The sequence below is a fragment of the Canis lupus genome, chromosome 28, assembly GCF_003254725.2.
Source record: "Canis lupus dingo isolate Sandy chromosome 28, ASM325472v2, whole genome shotgun sequence".
Taxonomy (NCBI): Eukaryota; Metazoa; Chordata; class Mammalia; order Carnivora; family Canidae; genus Canis; species Canis lupus.
The window spans coordinates 23,449,937-23,469,151 of NC_064270.1; the positions used below are offsets into that span (position 1 = coordinate 23,449,937).

Below are 19,215 nucleotides of genomic sequence, written 5' to 3' on the forward strand. Positions count from 1 at the left end.
CACCCAGTTTAAAGGGATCTTTACAGAAACTCAAAGTCTATCTCTGTGATGTGAATATTTACTAAGGAGAGCAAATGCTTGATCGCAGTTGGAGAGTTCTGGGTCCGTAATAAAACCATGCACTGCATGCAGGCTCATAAATTTATGTAAGATCATTTCCTATAAGCATTTTAATAAAGTGCTATATAAAATCAAACAAGAACAACTGTATAATGAGTTATGTCAGGAACTTTTAACTACAAATGCAAGACATCAAGAATGTATTCATTTTTTGGTTTATTAAAAGAAAACTACACTTCTGTGTTTCTTACAATACATTAACAGGCATAAAAATCAATCAACGTTTCCAAATAAGTTTCGCTCACAAAATCACATAGTATTATTTCACAGTACTTTATAGTAATTCTTTTTACAACAATTTAACATTTCTTTGTACAACAGGAAAAATAACACCTTCCATCAAGGCATTTCAGAGCTTTAGATGTTTAGAAATAAAGTCAAAATTCTTTCAAATGCAATCATTAGTTTGTATTAAACTAGAACACCAGAGGCCAAGTCTCAAGTTCCTAAAAAGAGTGTTTTAAAAAACAGATTTACATCCAAATTAAGTCTTAGAAACTTCAATGATAGATCTTATCATTTCTAAACACTAGAACTACCTGTGGATAAAAATCTGCATTCAGTTGTGCATTATTTTCTTCTAGATCTGAATTAAAATCTTAATTATTTACCCCAGTTAATCCTTGTGTTAATTTTGCTACTTTCGGGGGGAAAAACCCAGGATCATTGACAGCCAATCTCTCCTTCAAAGGAAAGAGCTCTGACCGCCTATATTAGTTTTCTGTGCTTATTGTCTCCAGGGAAGAAAACATACACCCACTAACTAGAACGTGACTATACACAATGCATGCAAACTCTGCCTCCCTGCCATCTCATTCTGTTTTGTCCCCTTAAAGAACTACCTAATGTAGTGGTTCCCAAAATGTTTTCCATGGCATATTAGTGAGAGGTTCATAGGGGTGCCAAGGGGAAAAGAGGATCACAACGGTTTGGAAATGCCAGGTTAAACAGGCTTGGGACTGGCATATCCTGAGCCCTCACCATGCTAGTGCACAATGGGAGTTTCTTTAAAAAAAAAAAAAAAAGAGGATCCACATTTATTTTATCACCAACACTTCTTCTATAAAACACCTATGAACATCTCACAGAGCACTGAGATCACATGGAGAACCATGGGAAATGCTTTGCCCCTTCAGGTGCCTGGAAGCTTCACAATCTGAGTTTACATTCATGGCAATCCCTGATGTATTTTCTCCACTCGTCCTCGTGACTTTGAGAGACTGAACAGGTCTCAGAAGAAAGACTCGCGAGTACTTTCTCTGTTACTAGTTCTCCATGTTGCACACAAATTCCTTCCCTTTGTTTTTTCTTGAAATTTAAGGAAGAAAAAAAATCCTTCCTCTTTCTGAAATCACTTAGGACATTCTCAGTTGGAAAGCGTGCAGATTCATATTGCTTATTATTGGATTTTGTTTTTTAATTTGACTCACAGTCTTCCCCTGGAGGGCATGCATTTCAGTGTTAGAGAAATGCAGGAGAGTAAACTGTAATAAATTATTTACAAGCACCTAGTTTGTTTAATCTTACATGGAAGCCATTCGCTTTTGGAAAACAGTGAAAATAAATCTTTAAGCAAAAACAGTGCTACCTGGAAGCCTTACTGTGATGATGTATGTTTTTTTCAGTAATGAGGCACTGAAGAATGAGTTGTGCTAAAATTAACTCAGGGTCAGCTTGTCTGGATGAGCATAACTTTGGTTGAGATTATTCTTCCTTAAAAAAGGTTTTCAAAGCACCAGTTAATTACAAAAAGCATGCATATTTATTCTCACAGTGAGTTAAGTTGCGAGAGAGCTAGCAAATCATACATCGCATTCCTCAAAGCATCTGATTATATTTCCAGAAAACAAACCAACTGAAAAGGAAAATAAAGCCAGAGGAGCCACTGTTCCCTGCTCAGGCCAGCACAGCAGTGGCTCTTAGCAGAAGTCTCAGGTAGGGCAGCAGACTCCACTCAAAGTCACTCCCAACCTTGACTTCCCAGGTAACTGAGAGAATCTGAGCAATCCTTGATCTATGATTTAGAGGGAGAATGAGAGAGACTAGTGCGATGACGGCCAGTCGAGAAAAGGAACGCCCGTGGGGATTAGTAAGTCCCCCTGGGTGTTCCTCCACAGGCACAGCTCCAGTCCACAGAAGTGCTCCTCTGTCCCCGTTAGTCAAACGGAGTGCTACAAGGTGGAGACCCCGCTCCACACCAGAGCCGCTACAACACTGACAATGGCTTAAGGGTACATGAGTTCCTATCAAGAACAAATATAACCTACACACGGAATTTGAGAAGACTGGAAAAAGATCACCACAGCACAGCATTATTGCTATGAGTTTCAAAGGAGATATTTCATACAACATGAAGTACCGATCAGTACCCTTTCCTCTCCTGACACACACAGAGGACGATACAATTAGTGTTTAAAGTCCAAGCTTATAAAAGTACAAACTAAATTCTCAGTACTTTCTAATTCAAAGACTATATGCAATATTCTTCAAGAAAAATTCCTAATTCCATAATACCGTGGAGAGAAAGAACAGTAAGATGCTAGAAAATATTTTCATATCACATGATCTTTATGAAATCACCATAATTACAATGCACAGTTATGCTCCCTGCTCATAAAAAGGCACCTACCCATTATGAACAGACAATTTTTCATGACAATTTGCCACTATGTGGCATCAGGGTGTAGGCATGTAACCCACATACATTTTTTAAAAACCATGGTTTTTCCTCATAGCTAAAAATCCATACATGCCTCAAACCGATGACTAGTCAACAGGGCTACGACATATATGGCACAGGTTGTACACCACACAACTTGAGTGGGCACCAGTCACCTGGACTGGATGCAGTGCACAATCTGTACAAGGTACATGAGCCCTGGGGCAGCAGCCTATCACCACAGCACTTTACCCTAACACAGTCTCTCAGGCCAAGCTAATCAGGTTAGGACAACTGCTATTTGGTTGGAGAATCTCCAAGAAAGAGCTGCACCTATGACAGGCGGGTGCCACCCGAGGGTGGGAAGGGGTACAGACATAAAACAGGACTCGTTCCTAAATCCTTGCTGGTCATTTAAAACTCAATGGCACTTTTTTTACATGAGCAAAAGTTCAAAGTCAGTGTTCTGGCCAAGTTCACCTTGAATTTTGCCAGCCAAATTTACCTCCTGATGGTAACAGTTTGATCACATTAGCTCTATTTCTGACATAAACTAATATTGTGTTTTCAGGTAGCTTTTAAAAAACTTTCTAAATCTGACTGCGAAGGACAGCACAGTGATACCTGGGTGTGATAAAGATCAGCCCATTATTTGTAAAGCACTTTGGGATGAAAGGTGTCCCCTTTAAGACTTAGCTATTATTGACAAAAACTGAAAAAAAAAAAAATCAACAGTGAATGGATGACTCAATTATGTTTAAAGGAAGTATTAACCGTTAATCAGAAAGTATACCGACAAATTATCCGACAGTATTAAGTATACAAGATTCAGTTCTAGAACGAATCTACATTTTTGTGCCCATCACAGTAGTTTAGTCCTATACTTAAAAGGTAAATCTTTTCATATAAACTCCAAAATAATTTTTTGAGATTTCATTTTGTCATCTATTGATGATGAATTGCAAGCGGAGGCTGCTGTGTCATCTCGGAGTAGGGATAAGCACAGACCCACGGAGGGGAAGGCACTTGTCTTCCAGCACGTCAGATTAGGACAGGTCAGGCCTGACCACACGCTGGCACCTTCAACTCTCAAGCCAGAGGCTGGAGCCTACCAGGGACTCGTCCCATGCCCTTAACTTGCCAGAGGTGCCAGGAGTTACCTACAGCACCACAAAACTCAGAATGTATTCTAGGAGTTTTTGCCGGTTGCGTTGAGGTAGAAACGTGCTGCTGAGTTCTAAAACAGACACTCTCTTTTGTTTGGTCTCTTTGAAAACCTAGAGAGAAAGTTTAAATTAAAGACAAACTAAAAAAAAAAAAGAGAGACATTCCTATTACCAACCCTGACCTCTGTTCTAGACCCCAAAATGCACAAAGGCATATAAAACTGTATCTTGGCTTTAAGTAAATGTACTACGGGTTTTCACAAGTATGGGGTGGAGAGGTTATGGATGTAGGTGCCGTGTTCTTTGGGGTAGAGTCCAATCAGTACACTATACTTTAAAACCTGTGTTAGGATAGTCACAAATAGTTCCTTACAAATGCCATTAGTACCTCCATGGAACTCATGTCCCATATGACACATGAAGGAAGGTAAGTACACTGGAGGGTATATCTGGCAATACTGGTAAAAACCCAGTAACTGAAAATCATATGGCATAACTAATATCCCTGTCAAAACTTGTAGTAGCATCTTGAAACACACTGCCACCAGTTATATATAAATGGTCTTGGGATAAAAATGAAAGCCAGGGAAATTCCAGAACATTAGAATAAATCTGTACTGATGGGCACTTTTAACATACCTGTCCCCCTCCCAATCCCCAGAAATGTGGTCATGACTAGTCCAGCACAACCTGCTTTTCTCAGGGCCCACCCCAGATGCAGGTGGCTCAAACAGACCAGAGCTGATCAGAAAGAGAAGTTAACACATGCCTTCATACCATAAGCGGTGGGTACTCACCCCAATATCCTTAAACATTTTCACAGCATTCTTCACAAGGCAGTAAGTGGCACTCTCCGCTGTAGAGAAGGATAAGACCTTGTCAAAAGTTCAAGCCTGACAAACTCAAAAACCCCAACATCCACAGTATGAAAGTGTGGGAGGCCCTGGAGAGGGTGTGAGCAAGTCAGCAGACCGGGCTCGAGCTCTTCTGCTACTGGCAACCTGTGAGGTCTCAAAGGATTTGCTGTTTCTTTAAACCCATTCTGTCATCTTTTAAGGCAAAAAGAGCAAGAAAGAGGGAGGAAAAGAAACGAGAAAGAAAGGAAAAGAAGGAGAAATACCTATAACATCCATCTTGAAGGGTTTTTTGAGAGAAGTAAACAAGACAGTGGGGAGAAATTCTGTTAATCTGCACAGTGATGCACAGATGTTCCCATACCAGTGGAGTCAGAAAGAGCACAAATCTAGAGGTCAGAAAAAAAGAGTTCTGAATCCAGGTGTGCCCATGAACTAGCTGTGTGACCTACGATAGCTTCCTCATCTATAAAGTGAGTACTCGATCTCTAGATATCTATCTAGAGATAAATCTATAACTATATAGGTCTATAAGACTATGGGGAGAGGAAGGGAGAGAGAGATATAGTTCTAGAGAGAAATCACCTCTAGGTCCCTTCTGCCTCTAAATAAAGTATTGATTCCAAGCAGTTTCAGTCCTAAGCCATCACTGTATAAAACACTACTCCCACCTTAGTCACACTCCCATAAACATGGACTCTACTAAGCAGTGGCTGGATGGGGAGCACCGGAAACCCGTCACTGCGGGCGTGCAAACTGGCACATCACCCCAGGACCAGCCACAGTACCCCCAGAAGCTGTGACAGGCAACTCTATTCCTAGATGCAGCCTGGTGTAAATGAGGGCATATGTTTGCCCAGTGTTCAAACATGTTCGCAGTAGCACTAGTCACCGTAGCTCCAAGGTGCAGACAACCCAACTCTCCATCAATGATGGAAATACATGAAACAAGGTAAATGTTTCTGCCGGGTAGGACTATACAGCAACAACAATAACCAAACGACCACCTGTGCTATCATGTATGCTCTCACAATGTTAAGTGAGGGAAGCCACACAGGACAGTACCTGTATCATTCCGTTTATATAACATCCCCACACAGATAATAATAGCAATCTATGAAGTTAGAGATCAGGATAAGTTCGCATTTTTTTCCCTTTTGTCTACCAATAGCAGATTCCTGTGATCAAAAAAGGCCTAACTTTTGGGGATCCCTGGGTGGCTCAGTGGTTTAGCACCTGCCTTCAGCCCCGGGCCTGATCCTGGAGACCCGGGATCGAGTCCCACGTCAGGCTCCCTGCATGGAGCCTGCTTCTCCCTCTGCCTGTGTCTCTGCTTCTCTCTCTCTCTGTCTCTCATGAATAAATAAATAAAAATCTTTAAAAAATAAATAAATAAAAATAAAAAAGCCTAACTTTTAAAAGACACCAGAGTATCATACCATAGACAGCAACACTTCTCTCTGTCCTGGTGATCAAGTACTTGTGCAACTTCTGCAGATACTCAGGCTCCGGGACAGGCCCGCTGAAGTTGTGGATGAAGATGGCGGCCGAGCTGTAGGCCTCGAGCAAAGGCCCGAGCAGCCGCTGGAGGAAGGTGATGAACTGCTGGTGCTCCTTGGACTGGCTCACCTGGGAGTGCGAGGGTGGGAGATGAAGTCATGGAGCAGGGGCAGAAGAAACAAGCCTGTGACACAGCAACCTCCTCAGAGGCAGAAGTGGAGCGGGTGGCCTCTTCTGGCCCTTTCACAGAAACAGCTGGCCGCTCTGGGAACACAGACCCTCTGCTCAAAAGGACTCTGGCTTTGAAATGGGCTCTTTTATTGGGAGTCACTGCTTTCTATAGTATTTGAGGTTTGCACTCCCTACACAGCTGCCTAGAAGAAACCAGCATACCTGAATGACAGAGTTACGACATATCGTCATCACTGAACACAGCTGGTCCTGAGGCCAGACCCTCCAGGGTTTCACTCCAGTGTGAAAGAGGGCACGTGGCAAGACCACCAAGGTCACCTCAATCCTCCCCAGCCCTCACGTCCTGCTACCCCACACGGCCTTTGGCCCATATCCCGGCACAGTGGGGAGTGACAGTAGTGCTGACGGGGTGCTGGGTGGCAGAGGGGGCTCTCACTGTACCCCCCAAAACAGGAACTGCAGAGGTAAGCCCCTCTGCGGTGTGGCAGCAAGATCACTGCCCCATCTTAATGATGATAATACCCAAAATGCAGAAACTCCTAAAACTCAGGTGGACTTTCCAGAAGTGACACCTCCTGAATCTCTGTGTGTCTGTGTGTGTGTAAATTAGGGGTGTTACTAAGTAATCCATTTAAGGTATTCAGAAAAAATGGGTCAAATCAGGGGCAATCAATCTCATAAATCTGAAGTTTCCCGTGATGGGATTTGTTTTGATTGAAGGCAAAGAGCTCAACGTATGAAATTTGGGAAGGCTTGACAAGAGTGAGCATGACTCAGAGCCACGGGCTGCGTGGCAGCTGAGACCTACTCCCTTCACCACCTGGTCCAGCACTGCTGGCTCTGTGGAGGACCGAACACTGTCCCCCCTCTACGGGAGGAAGTGAAGGTTTGGGAAACAGCTTTGTTCCCTGTGCATTTTGATGAGAGGGTCGGGAAGGGTCTCACTCGTGTTCATCTTCTCAAATTTTGTTTCCTTTTCCATTATCTACACCCAAACTGAGCAACTGGGGGTATTTGCTCACCGTGAACATTTGAGTGTCTTTACTAGGCAGCAAGGACCACAGCTGGTTTGTGGGTAAGTCAGCAGAGTCCCAGTTGCTAAGAACCTCATTGACTAGGGGCAACATAAACCTCAGCTCCTCACTATAACGTCCACCAGAATTCTTCACCGAAGTACCTTCAGGTAGCAATCTCGCTGCTCCTCACCAAAATCACTGTCTTCATCTTCTTCATCACTTCTCCAAGACAAAGGCTCAGGAAGCTTCTTGTCCCACTGCTGCTCAGCAAGACCGGGACTGATATCTTCCTGGTCATCTTGCTATGCCAAAGAGATAGCAAACAGCAAACAAACATGCGTGGGCACACAGACATCTGCGTGGTTGGATGTCATACCAACATCCTCTCGCCCTGCCCTCCCAACTCCCCTCTGTTAGCCCCCTACAGCATCAGCCCACGTCCTGCTCCAAACACAGTCACTCGGGAGACAGTGAGGAGGGAAAGAAGGAAAGAAAGAGGTAGCAGGGGAAGCTGCCAGGTAGAGCAAATAAAAATACCCTGACCTCCCCTAAACTGATATCTACTTTCCCAGGCCATACCTGCTATACTAAGTACAAAAATTAAAATCTCAAAAGAGAAAAATGCATGTGTGCAAGCTACAAGCACATGGATATGAGACACATCTCATCTTGGAATGAACACTTTCGGGTGTCACTAAGTCAAGATATGTTCTAGACACCAGTTACACAAAAGAAACCAAAATATTAAAAACAATCCCAAAAGATGTTCGCTCTCCCTATTCTTTCCTCTTTATGTGGACTTGACTATATATCAAGATGTAATTATTGGCTAAAATCATTGGTTGTAACACGGGTTAAAATAATTGGTAGAAAAGATAAGGAAGAGCCAGAAATTGAATAAAGGCAAATAAAGGAAAGCCATTCCTCTTACCTCTGCCACAACGAGAATGCCATACTGGATAAACCTTCCTACTGTTTCATGGCAAATTTGGTAAAATGTCTGACAAGGCTGAAAAGAAAAGGCATTTAAATAATGTCACTGACCTTCTTAAAAAATTTTTTAAAGATTTTATTGAGAGACACAGAGAACACCAGTGCAGGGGGTAGGAGAGCGAGCGAGAGGGGTGGGGGGGGAGAAGCAGACTCCTCACTAAGCAGGGAGCCTGACACCAGGGCTCAATCCCAGGACCCCGGGATCATGACCTGAGCTGAAGGCAGATGCTTAACCCAACTGAGTCAACCAGGTGCCCCCCCATCACTGACCTTTTTTAAAGACAGAAAACACTGCACAAGGTAACTGCTAAATGCTTCCATATCAACCAACTCACTAAGTTGTTCTTAGGCAAGTCCTAAGATTCCTGAGGCCCACCCTCCATGGTCAAGGGCAATGTTCAAGAAGAGCCCTTGTTCTGTATCTGGTAGAGCACCCAGAGTTGCACCACCTGCACAGATGCCCTGAAACTGTCTCCTCCCACAGTGGGGCAACTCTCAGAAGGGTTGCTCATCAGGCCCCTACAGTCTATTTCTTTTCCTTCATAAGACAACTTCTCTGCAAATGCTACCTTACAGTAAACACTGTACGTAAAGGTAGTGGAAGAGGAAACATGCTATTCAAGTAACTCAAAAATGACCCAGGAAAAGGACAAGGTCAATCTTGGGAGCTTTATCCACCCCATCCCATCCCACCCTGTCCCTCAAAGTTCATGCAAAACAGATTCCACAACAGGGCGACAATATACCATATGCAAAGATCACTGTACTCACAATATACATACTCATAAATGTCCCAGAACACATTCAAATAAGTGAGAGAGAGAGTGCAAGACTTCAAATAGAATATGAATACTATTTGTTGATGATTCTGAGAAACAAGATTCTATTGCTTAATATGTATGCCTCATTATGGACGTTTAAAGGTAACTGAATACAAATGCTCAGCAGCCCTGCAGAGACTTAGTTTTCCCATTTGTAAAATGACAAGGGGTTGAACAGATGATTTTTAAGACTTTCTGGCTCTTATCTTCTGGGCGTGTTAATTATTTACAAGCCTCTAACCCAGTGCCTTATGTACAATAAGAGCTCAGTCAGTTGGGATCCATCTGATGGAGAATGTTGAGCAATCTGTCCTATCATGCCTCATAACTACATGAAGGGTTCACTGGAGCAGTGACCCCAATGGCAAACAAAGATAGTAAACAACATACTGGCCAGAGGGTCACTGACACCCAGGAGTAGAATGTAAAGCTTCAATAACAGACCAAACATTCTCTGCGAGAACAAAGGTGGCTTATGTTTGCATTAAAGTTCTCAAGGAAAAGAGAAGAGACAACACTAAAAAGTCTTCACTTACGAGGGATATGGTGCCTTCGTTAGAGAGAAGACAGCAGAGGCTGGCAGCCTTCCGCACCAGCTGTTCCTGGCTGACCAGGCTGGGGGATGTACCTGAAGGCCCTCCTGTGCCTCTCTTGTTCAGAACTGCATAAAGGCTGCAGGCTAAGGAAAGGAAAACATCAATGAAGCCGGCAGCCTTACAGCTCCAAGGAAAACTTCGACCGGCTCAGAAAACTTGAATTACCTTAATAGATCATGAACAAATCAGAAATAACAGTCTGCATTCACTGGAGAAAAATGTAAGTAAATCCCTGCAGGATTCACTCCTCACAATTCCATATGATCCCAATGCCATCCAACATCTTCCTCAGGGGCTTCAATCCCTCCTGCTCTCCTCCTCTGTTCCCTCTGGATCCCCTATACTCACTTCACTGCCATGTGGACTTCTCAGATTTTCAGCTCCTGATAGCAAAATACCTTCCCTCTCCTCCTTAGTAATAAGTGTAACACTATGCAAACAGTGATTCAGTAACAACTTATCCATAAATAAATGTAAAAATAAGTTAAAGTGAGATTTAGCAGACTACATAATTTGAAAACTAAAAGTACAGCAACACATCCCCTCCAACAAGGGGCTACCATCCAAATCAACAGACACCACCATGTGCTTTAGGCCCTTTCAGCTTCCACGAAGCTATTTCAGGGCAAGCCGTACCTATGATGGCCTCCATGATGAAGACATGGAGCACTCCGTTGCTGTAGAAGTTGAGTTCAAAGACTGATGGGACAGTTGTGCTGGGAGTAATAAAAAACTCATCATTCCTGCTAGTGTGGGTGATCGTGATGCAATTTCCCAGCAGCTGTATGGCATGCATGACTACATCTTCTGAGTTTCCTGAGAAGCCCAGGTCAAAATCACGAGCCAGGACTTCCTCCTTCATCACAAAGAAGTCTTCCACCAATGTGGAGAGATCAATTCCCTAAAGAAAAAGACAGAAATGGTCTCACAACAGTGGAAAACTGCTTCGCAAAAGGCCAAGAGGCCAGTCCAATGATTTTATTTCTTGCCTTGGCTTTCCTGCAGCCCACTGTTGGTCATATAGTGGCCAGAATATCAGGGCACAGGATATCAAAATACTGGTGAAAAAGCTGGTCCTCCAGAAAGTCAAGATACATCCAGAAAACGCTCTGATCACAACACATGATATGATCACAAAGGGGATAAGCAGCCATCTAAAAGTAAGAAGTGCTTATGTTTTAGCAATTATTCCCCTCATTTTATTTATTTATTTTTTAACAATTTTATTATTTGAGAGCACGAGAGAACACAAGCAGGGAGAGCAGATGAAGAGGGACAAACATATTTTCCACTGAGCAGGAAGCCCAATGCAGGGCTTGATCCCCAGACCCCGGGATCATGACCTGAGCCAAAGGCTGACACGTAACTGACTGAGCCACCCAGTGCCCCACTTTCCCTCATTTTATTGTATTTTTTTTAAATAAAAGATTTTATTTATTTATTCATGAGAGACACAGAGAGAAAGAGGCAGAGACACAGGCAGAGTCCTTCCAGCATGAAGCCTGACAGGACTCAATCCCGGGTCTCCAAGATCACAACCTGGACTGAAGGCAGAGTTAAACCACTGAGCCACCCGGGCTGCCCTTATTGTATTTTTTTTAAAACATTTTATTTGTTTATTTAAGAGAGAGGGAGTGAGAGACAGCATGAGCAGGGGGGAGGAGAGGGAGATGGAGATGAAGACTCCTTGCTGTGCAGGGAGCCCATCATGGGGCTCAATCCTAGGACTCTGGGACCATGACCTGAGCCAAAAGCAGATGCTTAACCAACTAAGCCACTCAGGTGCCCTCATTTTAAATATTTATCTGGGGCAGCCCGGGTGGCTTAGCGGTTTAGCACTGCCTTTGGCCCAGGGCATGATCCTGGAGACCCGGGATCGAGTCCCACGTCAGGCTCCCTATATGAAGCCTGCTTCTCCCTCTGCCTGTATCTCTGCCATTCTCTCTCTCTATGTTTCTCATGAATAAATAAATAAATTCTTTAAAAATAAATATTTATTTATCTATCTGACAACTACTTATTTGGTGCTTACAATATATATACACACATACGTAGGCACTATGTTTGGTGTTGAGTGGAACAGATGTGGTCTTTTCCATCACAGTACTTAGACAAGTGCATGAAGGGAATGTGACCCTAATTTAAGTCAAATAGTTGTCAGAACACTTACTGCATGTCCATGCAATATGCCTTATTTACGTGAACTATATTATTCAAAGAGTGTCCTACTGTCATCTGTATTACGCAGTCTCTGAGATTTTTTTTTTTTTTTTTTTTTTTTACATAGACTTCTTTCTCCATCAGATCTGTAAGCTCCTGTGGGCAGAGTGCTTAGCTTATTTTACTGCTTATCTCAGAAGCACAAGCCAGGACGAGACCACACTTATTAGTGAACAAGTATTTAAACAGCAGACACGGCATCCTCTGCTTTCCCTTAACTGCAGGTGACACTGCAGACATACCTGCCTGTGTCTGTAGAGGAGCAGGCAGGCCACGATGTGTGTTGACATAATGGCACAGGACTTGCTAGCAGCTGGAAGGCAAACACAAAGCTTTAGGGTCCCTTTTTTTAATAGCACTGAAAGTCTCTAAAAAGTACCTAAACCTTAAATAGGAGGATTGAAAACTATAAATACCTCTACGTTTCCTGTCACTATAGTTTACTGAAGGGAAATTACAGCATTACACCATGCTCTGGCCAACAGATCCTCAGTAGAGATCACTATGATGATATAACAGAATCTGGCCTAAGACAGCTCCACTTTCCAAACAGGCCAGTGGAATTTAGTTACTGAATGACCGAGAGACACCTTTATAGAAATACCAAGACCCAAAGCAGAAGCCGTTCTGGCAGTTCTACAGGGTCTCCCACTTTTGAGTTTGACTTAGTACTCTAGTAGCTGCATCTCTACTGTTCTAGTAGCTGCACCACTACAGCCTTCCTCTTGCAGGTAGATTCACCATCACAGTAAAACAGGTGTGCAGTGGGAGAAGGAGTAGTAGATTTGAAGTCAGAAAATCTGGGCTAAAATCTAATTTCTACAACTGACTAATTTCATAACTTGGGGGGAAAATTACTTCAACCCCTGTGCCGTAGCTTCCTCATTGGTAAGATGAAAATGCTGCCTCGCTCACTGGGATGAGGAGGAAATGACCCACCTGCCAGGTAGAGATATGGAGGGAGAGGGCAAAAATATATTTGAGAATGACCATAGTCCATAACCCAATACTCAGAATTTGTAGGAAATAATTATATAAATCAAATATGAGAATATCTATGGAATAATCCAAAACAAACACACTGTGAGTTTTCTGAGATGATAATGAATTCACGAATACTTCACTCATAGTGTTGTCTCTAGCGTTTGAAAAACAAAAACAAAAGTACCAACTACCACATTTATAGCCATTAAAAAGAATATTCATAGTTTTTAAAAAAACATGAATAAATATTTGTGTTATAAATGGAAAACAGTGCAATACAAAACATTTTTAGAGACTACACAGCAACATCCCTGGTTATCTAAGTAAGAGATTTTTTATTTATCTTCCAACTTTTCCACATTATAGGTGTATTATTTCTAGCATCAGAATTTAAGCAAGAAAGAGACACAAATAGAGGTGCATAAGAAAGAATACCCTGACTTCGGGTGAAGCAAGAGCAGGAGCAGCTGGAGTGGCAGGAGCAAGAGGAGGTGAGGAAGCCCCCACACTGGTGTTGCCGGGAAGTGCTGAGAGTCTGGCCTCACTGGGAGTGAGGCTCAGAGAATAACAAGGAGAGCCCACCTGGGCTGTGCACCAAGGGACCTCACCACTACCACTGCCACTGCCACAGGATTTTAAAGCAGACTCTACCACATGATACACACTGTCATTTGGGACTCAGAGATGGCTAATTCTGCACTCAACTCACTCTGCTCTGGCTCACATCCACTTGAATTACGTGTGCACGGCTATGCCACCAAAAAGAGCATAAGCTCATGCAAAACTGCTAATTATTCCATTTGTATCCCCCATGGCTGAAACAAAGCTGTATGCACACACGACAGCCCCTCAGTATTTGCTGGATAAAAATGAATATGGGGTCAGCAGGGGAAAGGGACATGCAACTATAAACCCACATGCGATATACTACTAATTAGTTCAAAGAAACAAATTCATGAACAAAAAAGGCAATAAATCATTGTGACAGTACTCATTTGTAAAAAGCATAAGACTCATCATATAAGCACCTACTAATTATCAGGCACTGTGTGTGATGTACCCGATTACTTCAAATCCCCAAAGCATCACCTTCTAATAACTTGCCATCACCACCTGTGTAGTAGGTAATGGCACCAGAAGCAGAACCTAACTACAGCAGGTTCCAAAATAAGTGTGGTGCGCCCTGCCCCACGCTGGGTCTCAAATGCAGTATTAAAGGGTTTGGTACTGTACTTACTGAAGAGAATGTGCTCAGCCAGATTTGCAATCAGCCTTCTTCGGAAGGATTCATCGGTTACATTTCGGGACTCATCGATGGATGTGTCTGCACCTTCATCAGCAGCATCACTAGGTCTGAAAAGAATTGTTTTAATTAGACTCTACAAGCTCTTTTATAAGCAAACTATCCAAAACTAAGGCATAAATGTCTTAAATACTTTCAATTACTCTATAATATAAATTTAAACCACAAATAGATTTATATGCATTATTTCCCTCCACAATATGCCTTACTATATTTATATATGTAGTATACTCTCCTGACCAAAAGATTTTATTGAGTCATGACTAGATAACCTATTGATACATCACTTCCAAAATCCACTGGCTGAAAAAAGCAAGATACCTCATTTTAAGACATTTCTAAAATTGAACACATTAAGGGAGGGGCTTAATATTTAATTTTGCTAAGTTACAATTCAACGTAAATTCTAGAAAATCTACATAGGAACTCTTCTGTACACTGCACTTAGGTACAATACACATAACCTATGCTACTACCAAAAGGAATTCAGTTCCAACATTCAAAAGTATAAATCAAGTAAGAACTCATACCTGATTCACACAATCAAAAAGATGTTAGAACACAAATAATCAAAAGCCTCCAGACTGATATGAAAATGTGTTACTTCACTATCCTTTAACAGACCAAGAGAAAAGTTACCCAAAGTGAGGATGTGAAAATGAGAATGTGCTCATTCTTCATACCTGCCCTACGACCCAACAATTGCACTGCTGGGGATTCACCCCAAAGATACAGATGCAATGAAACGCTGGGACACCTGCACCCCGATGTTTCTAGCAGCAATGTCCACAACAGCCAAACTGTGGAAGGAGCCTCGGTGTCCATAGAAAGATGAATGGATAAAGATGATGTGGTCTATGTATACAATGGAATATTACTCAGCCATTAGAAATGACAAATACCCACCATTTGCTTCGACGTGGATGGAACTGGAGGGTATTATGCTGAGTGAAATAAGTCAATCGGAGAAGGACAAACATTATATGGTCTCATTCATTTGGGGAATATAAATAATAGTGAAAGCGAATAGAAGGGAAGGGAGAAGAAATGGGTGGGAAATGTCAGAAAGGGAGACAGAACATAAAGACTCCTAACTCTGGGAAGCAAACTGGGGGTGGTGGAAGGGGAGGAGGGCAGGGGGTGGGGGATGAATGGATGACGGGCACTGAGGGGGGCACCTGACGGGATGAGCACTGGGTGTTATTCTGTATGTTGGCAAATTGAACACCAATAAAAAAATAAATTTATTATTAAAAAAAAATCTTTTAGAAGAATTTGGGGATGAGTTTGAGTTTAGTGCATAAAGAAGTAAACACTGACAAATTTAAGCTATAATTAACTCCAGGGAAAATAAAAGTTGTACAAGCAAGCAAATTGTAACAAAAAGAAAAAAATCTATCTTTCTGTACAATGCCAGAAGTAATAGATTATCTGATAATTTAGGTAGTATAAAAAATGTCCACAAATCTTACCTTAAAGGAAGTATAGCTGGTAACAATGCTTGCTCTAGAGAAAGTGGAGCAGATACAGGTTTCTGACTTTGGCTTTCTAGATATTCCTGGGGGTGGGGAGGGAATACAATACAATCATTAACTCCCATTGTCTTGCTTACATAAGCATATATAAAATATAATTCAATCTTCAAAAAATAAAAAGGGAGTGGTTTATAAAATGAGCCATGCTACAGAGCAGAAGAAGTACTTTCTAATGCTAAACTACCTTCAAAAGTGTAGAACGACACCTACAATGTTGGCAAGCATGAAATCTAAGGACTGATGATACAAAGGATGGGACAATGAACGCTTAAGCAAAATTACATATTTTTTTAGTTAAAAAAAAATTTTTTAAGTAGGCTCCACACCCAACATGAGGCTTGAACTCCCAACTCTGAGATCAAGAGTTGCACGCCCTACCAAGAACTTTTCTCATATCTACACAAAACTATCTGACATTCCCAATATTATATTTAAAAATATAATGCTTATAACCATGCTTTTAAAAATCATTGTTGTTATCATAATGATAGTGATAATAATAATAATGATAATCAATACAACCCTGCTTTTTAAAGGAAATCTGACAACCTGAAAGTCACATAATATTCAAAAGACCCTTAATCCAAAAGCAGATCCTAACAGTATAGAGAAGCTGTACAATAATTTTGAAGAGGATAAAGTGGTTAAGAAAGGACAAGATTCTTGAAAGCACGTAAGGCCAGAAAGCACCGAGCACCACAGTCAGAATCTTTAAAGAAAAACTACGAAAAAGAAAAGGAGGCCTCTGCTTCTTGTCCCTGGGCTCCCGATTCCCTTACTCGTTCTTCTCCCTTCTCCTGGACTGATTCAGTGATCTCAGGAAAGTAAAACTGCCAGGACCTCAGGGACCCGCCAGCACCAGGCTTCTACACAAACGGTACCGTGCCTTTGAATGTATGCATGCTGCATTCCACTCGGTAGAACAGAACATGGTCCTAGACTGTCGATTTTACCCAGGTTTTAGGGGTAGGTTTTGAAAAAATTTCCTCTAAAGACAATTTTAAAACATACTATAAGATACCAACGTATATCAATGTGCAGAATTCTCATGAACTAAGAAAGAAACAATAGCAAAAAATGTTGATGCTGGCATTGCCCAGAGATAGAAATTTACTATCCTTTGTCAATAGGCACACTTGGGTGGGAAAATTTAGGAAATGCCAATTTTGACATAGCCCTCATTTTAAAAGAGAAGATACCAAGGTCACACAGAGAGGAGGCAGCAGAGACAGAACCAAAGCCCACATCTTCTGACACAGAGCTATGCCAGCACTTTAATACCGCTTCGTTCCAATAAATACTCACCTTTAAGGAAAATGGTTGTGCAAAATCCACTCTGACACAGCCATAGTTTTTTCGTAACATTCTGATAACTCCTCTAGCTACGCTCCAAAGGCTCTCATTCTTCTTAGGTTTTCCCTGAATGCCAATTTTCAAAGAACAGCATGGTAAGAAATAAAGCTAACAAGGTATTCTGTTACCCAAAAAATGCCATTCATTCATTCATTCATTCACTTATTACTCGGACGCTTAAATCAACTGAGCCCAGGTGCCCACCATTTTTTTTTTAAGGAAACTAGATGTTTGTATTGAAAGAGACAACATTGGATAAAGAAGGAAAAGTGTTCCTTGACTGAGACCTGTCATAAATGCTTAGCATGCAAAGACGCAAAAAGACGTAATCCTTTTATGGGGAGAGACAGTTTGGTCAGTGAAAACCAGAACACTAATTCATTTAGCACACTGTTTACACCATTCACAAAAACACCTCTGCAAACTATGGTACTGGCACAAAAACAGACACATAAATGAACAAAATAGAGTTTCCAGAAATAAACCCACAATTATATGGTCAATTAATCTTCAACAAAGGAAGCAAGAATATGCAATGGTAAAAAACCTGTCTTCAACAAATTGTGCTGGGAAAACCGGACAACTACTTGCAAAATAATTGAAACTGGATCTCTTTCTTACACCATACACAAAAAAATACACAAAAAATAAACTCAAAATGCGTTAAAGAACTAAACGTGAGACCTGAAATGATAAAAATCCTTGAGGAGAGCACAAGCAATAATTTCTCTGTCACTGGTCATACCAATATTTTTCTAGACAGGTCTCAAGACAAGGTAAATAAAGACAAAAATAAACTATTAGGGCTACATGAAAGTAAAAAAGTTTCTGCACAGCAAAGGAAACACTGAACAAAACTAAATGACAACCTACTACATGGAAGAAGAAATTTGCAAAATGACATATTAGATAAAGGGTTAATATTCAAAATGTATAAAAGAACTTATACAACTCAACACCAAAAAAAGAAAAAAATTTAAAATGGGCAGAGGTGCCTAGGTGGCACAGTCCATTGAACATCCAACTCTTAGTTTGGCTCAAGTCATGATCTCGTATGATGATCAAGCCCTTCCTCAGGCTCCAGGCTCAGCACAGAGTCTACTTGATTCTTTTTCCCTCTCCCTCTGCCCCTTCCCCCTGTAGGGGTACATACATTCTCTCTCTCTCAAATAAATGAATCAATCCTTAAAAAAAAAAAAAAAATGGCAGAAGATATGAACAGATAGTTCTCCAAAGAAGACATGCAGATGCCAACAACACATCATCAGGAAGTTCAAATCAAAACTGCAATGAGGTATCACACCTGTCAGAATGGCTAGCAACAAAACAAGAAACAACTGTTGTCAACGATGTGGCGATAAAAGAACCCTCATGTACTGGCGATGGGAATGCAAACTTGTGCAGCCACTGGAGGTTCCTCAAAAAGTTAAACACAGAATTAGCCTACAATCCCATAATCACACACTACTGGGAACTTACCCCAAAATACAAAAGCACTAATTCAAAAGGATAGATGCACCCTAATGTTTATTGCAGCATTATTTACAACAGCCAAAGTATGGAAGCAGCCTAAATCCCTATAGACTGAATGGAGAAAGAAGATGCAGCATATATACATAATAGAATGTCATTCAGCCATAAAAAAGAATGAAATCTTGCCATTTGCAACAAGGATGGAGCTTATAATTATACTATAGAGTATAATTATAAGCAAAATAAACCAGTCAGAGAAATACATATGATTTCACTCACATGTGGAATTTAAGAAACAAAATAAATGAACAAAAGGAAAAGAGAGAGAGAAGGAGAGGCAAAGAAAGAAACAGATCCTCAACTACACAGAACAGATGGTTGCCAGAGGGGAGATAGGTGGGGGGGATGGGAGAATTAGGTAAAGGGGATT

General features: G+C 41.5%; 1 protein-coding gene across 4 annotated transcripts in view; it reads right to left on the minus strand.

Annotated features, from left to right (window-relative positions):
• Positions 1–259: 259 nt before the first annotated feature.
• Positions 260–19,215, minus strand: part of GPAM (glycerol-3-phosphate acyltransferase, mitochondrial) — a 62,258-nt gene continuing 43,302 nt past the window's right edge. For all 4 annotated transcript variants that reach the window (XM_025467198.3, XM_025467196.3, XM_025467195.3 and 1 more), the window contains 11 exons: positions 17,265–17,378; positions 15,897–15,982; positions 14,359–14,474; positions 12,380–12,450; positions 10,554–10,818; positions 9,858–10,000; positions 8,439–8,516; positions 7,669–7,809; positions 6,239–6,428; positions 4,743–4,801; positions 260–4,056 (listed from right to left, as the gene is read on the minus strand). In XM_025467198.3, the coding sequence (XP_025322983.1) occupies positions 3,940–4,056; positions 4,743–4,801; positions 6,239–6,428; positions 7,669–7,809; positions 8,439–8,516; positions 9,858–10,000; positions 10,554–10,818; positions 12,380–12,450; positions 14,359–14,474; positions 15,897–15,982; positions 17,265–17,378 (1,380 nt within the window). In that variant the 3' untranslated portion in view covers positions 260–3,939. The remainder of the gene's footprint in view (positions 4,057–4,742; positions 4,802–6,238; positions 6,429–7,668; positions 7,810–8,438; positions 8,517–9,857; positions 10,001–10,553; positions 10,819–12,379; positions 12,451–14,358; positions 14,475–15,896; positions 15,983–17,264; positions 17,379–19,215) is intronic.